Source organism: Xiphophorus maculatus, chromosome 6 (genome assembly GCF_002775205.1).
Source record: "Xiphophorus maculatus strain JP 163 A chromosome 6, X_maculatus-5.0-male, whole genome shotgun sequence".
In the NCBI taxonomy this organism is placed as follows: domain Eukaryota; kingdom Metazoa; phylum Chordata; class Actinopteri; order Cyprinodontiformes; family Poeciliidae; genus Xiphophorus; species Xiphophorus maculatus.
In genome coordinates, this window is record NC_036448.1 from 20886512 (window position 1) to 20892590 (window position 6079).

The 6079-nt window shown below is 35.2% G+C and overlaps 1 protein-coding gene across 1 annotated transcript; it reads left to right on the top strand.

Moving 5' to 3' along the window:
• The first annotated feature begins 35 nt into the window (after positions 1-35).
• LOC102217437 (calreticulin-like) lies at positions 36-4758 on the top strand. The gene is made up of 9 exons (XM_005806282.3): positions 36-213; positions 513-614; positions 1126-1329; positions 1851-1945; positions 2039-2248; positions 2338-2451; positions 2774-2917; positions 3001-3093; positions 3758-4758. The coding sequence occupies exons 1-9, from the start codon at positions 126-128 to the stop codon at positions 3962-3964; spliced, it is 1257 nt and encodes a 418-aa protein (XP_005806339.1). The 5' UTR covers positions 36-125; the 3' UTR covers positions 3965-4758.
• The last annotated feature ends 1321 nt before the right edge of the window (positions 4759-6079 follow it).

The window sequence follows — 6079 nt, forward strand, 5'->3', positions numbered from 1 at the left end:
GCAGCCATCTGTTCGCCGTAGCCACTCTAAAATATTCCCTTCTCTTCCTTCTTCCACAAACTGCTTGCCGTTTAGCTCGGAGGTGCCTCTGTGAGTAGCGGGACGTGCAGCTGAAAAGAGCAAAAATGAAGCTTTTAGGTTTAGTTATGGTAATATTTGCAGTCTACTGCGCTCACGCTAAGGTTTATTTTCGGGAGGAGTTTCTGGACGGTGGTAAGTCTCACTCTGACCCAGGTTATTTTAAATTTACGACACAGTTGTGACATCTATCATTCGGAGCTATAGGTTACAAATCTGTTTTAGTGATGCGATTAATGGTAATTTGTGTTAGCTAGATTTCCTTTTTAGCTCGCAAATCTTACAAATATGAGGTCTTTCGTCGCCCACATGTTCTGAAACTAACTGGTTATAATTACAGTGCAATTGAATACTAGAGTTACGAATCAGGGCTTGAATTTGATGTATTTCTAGAAAGTCATTAACCGTCAAATTGCTGCTTCTTCTTCGGACAGATGAATGGAGAAGTCGCTGGGTGAACTCCAAGCACAAGTCTGACTATGGAGAGTGGAAACTGACTGCTGGAAACTTCTATGGAGATGCTGAAAAAGACAAAGGTAATTAACATTATTTAGCCCAAACAGATGCTTATTGGTTAATACTGCCATACTTATAAGGGCTCATGTTAATCTCATATGCTTCAGAGGTCATAACATGACTGTTCCACTTTTGTTTTTTGTTTTTTAAAGTGAAAGAGAAACTTGTCTTTTATATCCTTATTCTCCAACAGGTTTATTATTTAGTCCTTGTTGTACCATTAAAATGTCAATTGTCCAACAGACTTGCATGTCAAAACAAATTAGCATTTAAAATAACCTTTATGATGTCACCAAGCTCAACTTAAGTATAGGATTTCAAAGAATAAACTTCTGGGATAATTGGTGTAACTTTGCAAACAATCTTTGATAAATGAAGCCTTTTTCTTGGTTAGAATAAATGTTTAATTTATTTGCAAAAATTATTTAGAGGTTGTGCAGAAGCAATCTATCAATTGAAGCATCTTTTTAACTATAATTAATACAAATCAGGTTTTTTTGCACTACTCAAATGTATTATTTTCCACTTCAGGTCTGCAGACGAGCCAAGATGCCCGCTTCTACGCCGTCTCTGCCCGCTTCGACCCGTTCAGCAACGAGGGGAAGCCTTTGGTCATTCAGTTTACAGTCAAGCATGAGCAGAAGATCGACTGTGGTGGCGGCTACGTGAAGGTCTTCCCCTCTGACTTGGAGCAGACCGAAATGCATGGGGAATCCTCGTACTACATCATGTTTGGTAATAAAAATATATGTATTAAAATAACAATAAAAGTAGGAATATATATCGTATAAAAATGGCAGTAATTAAAATGGAGTAAAGTGAAGAACAAACAAGGAAAAATTGATAAAATGTGCATATTAATAATATTATGACAGTAGGAATTAATAGCCATTTTGTTAAAACCCTTTAAAACCTCAGGATGTAAAGGGCATTATAAATAAAGTCTACTATTATATTATTCATAAATATTAATGGTAGCAAAAGAAATACATTAGTGGTTGTAACTGTTAAGTGGTTTAAATGACAAAAATATGAGAAAAATGCATGATAAGAAATACTTCAACAATAAAACAAATGGGAACTAAAATAATCAGTAGAAATAAAACAAAATAATAGGAATTATTGCTTTTTTACTCTGTTAACTGGTAGATATAACTAGAATAGAAATGGTAAAAAAGAAATCATGGTCTGTAAGCTATGAAGAATTAATGCTCATAGTTTTAAGTATTTATGTTAACCGTGTTCGTTTGATCCAGGCCCCGACATCTGTGGCTACAGCACCAAGAAAGTTCACGTCATCTTTAACTACAAGGGCAAGAATCACCTGATCAAAAAAGAGATTAAGTGCAAGGTAACATTTTGTTTTGAAGATTTACCTTCCAAGGTGTCGTCATGTGTTTCACAAGAAGCTAAACTCGACTGTTTCCTCTTTGTTTCATTGCAGGATGATGAGCTGACCCACCTGTACACGCTGATCCTGAACCCAGATCAGACCTACGAGGTGAAGATTGACAATGAGAAGGTGGAATCTGGCAGCTTGGAGGAAGACTGGGACTTCCTGCCTCCCATGAAAATTAAGGATCCTGAAGCCAAGAAACCAGAAGACTGGGATGACCGCCCCAAGATTGACGATGCCGATGACACAAAACCTGAGGTGAGAAAACCTAATCCTCTGCTCTCCCTTGTTTTTAATGTTCTTTATATTGTTACTTGAAACCTTAAATTGTACTGTTTTGTTTTTAGGATTGGGATAAACCTGAGAACATTCCTGATCCTGATGCTAAGAAACCTGAAGACTGGGATGAAGACATGGATGGAGAATGGGAGCCACCGATGATCCCCAACCCAGAGTACAAAGTAGGCCACATTTACACAGAAACGATCAAATACAAATGGACCAGAGGTTGGGCTGGATCTGTTTTCCCTTTATTGGCCATAAAATATAAAACTGTTTGTTTGTTGTTGTTTTTTTTTTCTAAAGAGCTTTCAGGTTTGTGGGAATTTAAGCTTAAAAGCATAAATTTCTTCATTTTCAATTGATTCCAAAAAATGTGAACCAGTTTCAGACCTCAACAAACCAAAAGCCTGATTGGTTTCTCTTTTTAATTGGATATTGTGCTGATGTTCCTGTTTGACACATTGTTTTTTTATTGTTGTTTTTTTTTTTCCTGTATTACAGGGAGAGTGGAAACCCAAACAGATCGACAACCCAAACTACAAGGGAGTCTGGGTGCATCCTGAAATTGACAATCCCGACTACAGTCCTGACTCCGCCATCTACAAGTTCGACAACGTTGGCGTTCTTGGCCTTGACCTTTGGCAGGTGAGGAGACGTTTATGTTGCCAAGTTGTTGTTGCAGAAACAAAATACCAAGAACAGTGTAACATTTTGTAACTGCCTCTTAGGTGAAATCCGGTACGATCTTTGACAACTTTGTGATCACCGACGACGTGAAGGAAGCAGAAGAAATCGGGAAGGAGACGTGGGGTGTGACGAAGGTATGATGGTGGCTTGTGAGAGTTTATTAAATAAAAGTTAGACTGATCCTAGAGCAAAAAGATTTGTCTCACAATTATTGTTTTTTTAAATGAGTAGCAATAATTATAAATGACCGTAAAATGTAAAACCAATAAAACAGTCAAATTAAAAATGAAACAAAATAAGTAAAATTATCTATTGTACTTGAAAATAAAACTAAAAATATTGTTCAAGTATATATAAGAAAATGAAACCAGAAAAATCTAATTTGAGGGAATTATTCAATTAAAAAAAATTGTTTTGCTATTTGTAATAATTATTATGAAAATATGGAAGCTGAATTAGAGAAAAAACAAGAAAAATGCTTAAATAATCAAAATCTCTTTAAAACTTCTAAAATGTAATTGACAAAATAAGATGTATGAAAATGAAAGGATGTTAAAACTAAATGAAGATGTCATGGCCAATCAGAAATGATTAAATAAAATTCTTTAATTTTAAAAATGGAAGTAATAAAAAAAATTAAACTCTTGTCTAGTCTTATGTGTTTTGACTGTTTATAAATACCCTAAGCAGAGCTGTACCATTAATTTTGTTGAACTGCTTACTAATCTATAAAAAAAAAAATTGTGACCTTTAAGCCAACAAGAAGCTTAGTCTGATTGTTGCAACCTTTTTTTTCAGGAACCAGAGAAGAAAATGAAGCAAGAGCAGGATGAGGTGAAGAGAAAAGAGGAAGAGGAGAAGAACAAAGAGCAAGCCACTGAGGGCGATGAAGACAACGACGAAGACGAAGAGGTGGAAGAGGACGAAGAGGAGGATGACGATGCAAAGGACGAGATTCTTACAGAAAATGAAGATGACGAGTCAAAGCCCAAAGATGAGCTTTGAGACATCGTAGCTAAAACAGATTATCTATTTTTTTTTTTCTTAACCCATCCTTCCCCAGAAACTGTCCCATCATTCAAGGGGTGTTGTGGCTGCTGTGCATCCTTTTCCCTGAGGTCGGGACACGACCCAATGTTGGGGGTTTGAAGTAGAAAACACGGGAAGGGGGTGTGTGTGAGTGGGTGTTGAGGGACTTGGTGTCTTTCTTTTTTTTTTTGGTTCATGGTTCCCTTGAACTGCTGAAATGATTCTGTTTTCTGACCAACAAACTCCATTCCTCATTTTGTTAGCGACACATTCGGTCGGCACTGACATCTGCTGTTTTTCTGGATTTTCTTGATCGAGCCATCTCAGTTTCTGATGGGGTTCTCAGGCGGTTACTATAAAAGTTCTTCAAAAGTCACCAACATCTGTTTTTTTTTTTTTTGTTTGTTTTGGTTTTTTTTTTATTTAGATGAAACAAATCAGATTCAAACCCAATCCAAAAAAAAGGAAAAAAAAATAATTTATTTTTTGGTTGTTCCTATGGCACTGACTGTAACCTTTTACTCTTCGTTCTTGAGAGGTGAATGAAATTATATATATATAAAAATCCTGTGAGTACATTTTGTTTTATTTCTCAGCGAGGTTTTTTTTTTTGAATTGTTGCGTGACGGGATGTGCAGTTTAATCCTGAAAGTCTGGACAAACAGATGCTTATGTGCCGGTGCTGCTCACATAAGGGTAACACACACACACAGGTTTTACTGGACAGAATGTGATTGATGCCAAAGGTTTTATTAAAAGAATAATACTTTTGTTGTCTCATATTTATTTATGCTGCACAAGCACACAACTTTGAAATGAGCCACTTCCAATTTAGTTTATTCATGGTTTTCTTGCTAATGATTCACCTTTTGTAGCACTAAACTATTCATATAAGCCCTATGTGGGGTACCATTATGTAAAGGTGTGTCTAAATACAAACTACATAACATAAAATCCTGCAAACTGAATAACTGCATAACGAGCTTTTAGCAAAGCAGATTTTGTATTTCAGTAATATTTGTCAACTCCTGTAGCATCTAAATATAACAACTCTTAGATGCTTTGACATTTTGATACTGCACACTTCAATGTGTTTTAGTGGGCTTGTTTTGTTAAAAGATCTAAACAAAGTAATATGTAATTTAAAGGTGTGGAGTATTTGAAATTTTTTCACCTGTAATATTTATCCAACACTAAAGAAGCAGAATTTCATGTCTACACAGTGAAATTTGTTTTCTTTCTTCTTTTTTTTAAAATGTAGCTTAGGTTTATTTATATTGGATAGAGAGCAGCAACGTTAAAGCCTTGCCACAGATTCTCAATTGAATTTAGGTTTGTACTTCGACTAGGCCATTCTATCACATGAATATTCTTTGATCTAAGCCAGGGGTGTCAAACTCGTTTTCGTTTTGGGCCAAATCAAGATCATAAATGCTCTTAAGGAGCCGCTTGTGCCAGAATGTATTGATAAAACCTTCTCAAAAACTGTTAAAATATCAATGAATTCTTAAAATTAAATATTATCGAACATCTTTTCAGTCCTTCCAGGATTTTGTGATTATTTTTGTGATTTTTTTGCAATAAAAATCAGAGTGTTTGTGGTACTAATCTGGAAATATTTGCTCTTATTTATGACAGCAAATGCAACTTTTTACTACTCGCTGTATGGATCATGGATTATAATCTGACATCATTTAATGCTGAGGCAGCTGTTTGACAGTTTTTGACACAGTTGTTTATTTTACGTGAATTTCTACAATAATTCCCAAGAAACTGGAGGGACTGATTGATATAATTTGCCAGTAAGCCAATAAAAACTACATTGATTTGATTTTGAATATTCCCATTATAGACTAATGCCTTCAAGCTCAACAAAATTTACCTCAGCTTTTTATCATATTTTCAAATAAATTTACCTTTGCATACATTTTTGCCTTCAATTTCACATAATTTTAGCTTTAAATAGCTATATTTTCCATTTAATTTACTGAATTTGTTTTAGAACAGTGTAATAATTTTGTTTTTCCAATAGGGACTACTGTACAACATGTTTATTGTGGAGAACAACCCCTATTGTGTCACAATGGCCCA

Bases quoted from the DNA above. Each gene is read 5' to 3' on its own strand.
- LOC102217437 (XM_005806282.3), top strand. From the start codon at position 126: ATGAAGCTTTTAGGTTTAGTTATGGTAATATTTGCAGTCTACTGCGCT. The intron at 214-512 runs GTAAGTCTCACT...TTCTTCGGACAG, and splicing joins GGAGGAGTTTCTGGACGGTG to ATGAATGGAGAAGTCGCTGG. The intron at 1,330-1,850 runs GTAATAAAAATA...CGTTTGATCCAG, and splicing joins CTCGTACTACATCATGTTTG to GCCCCGACATCTGTGGCTAC.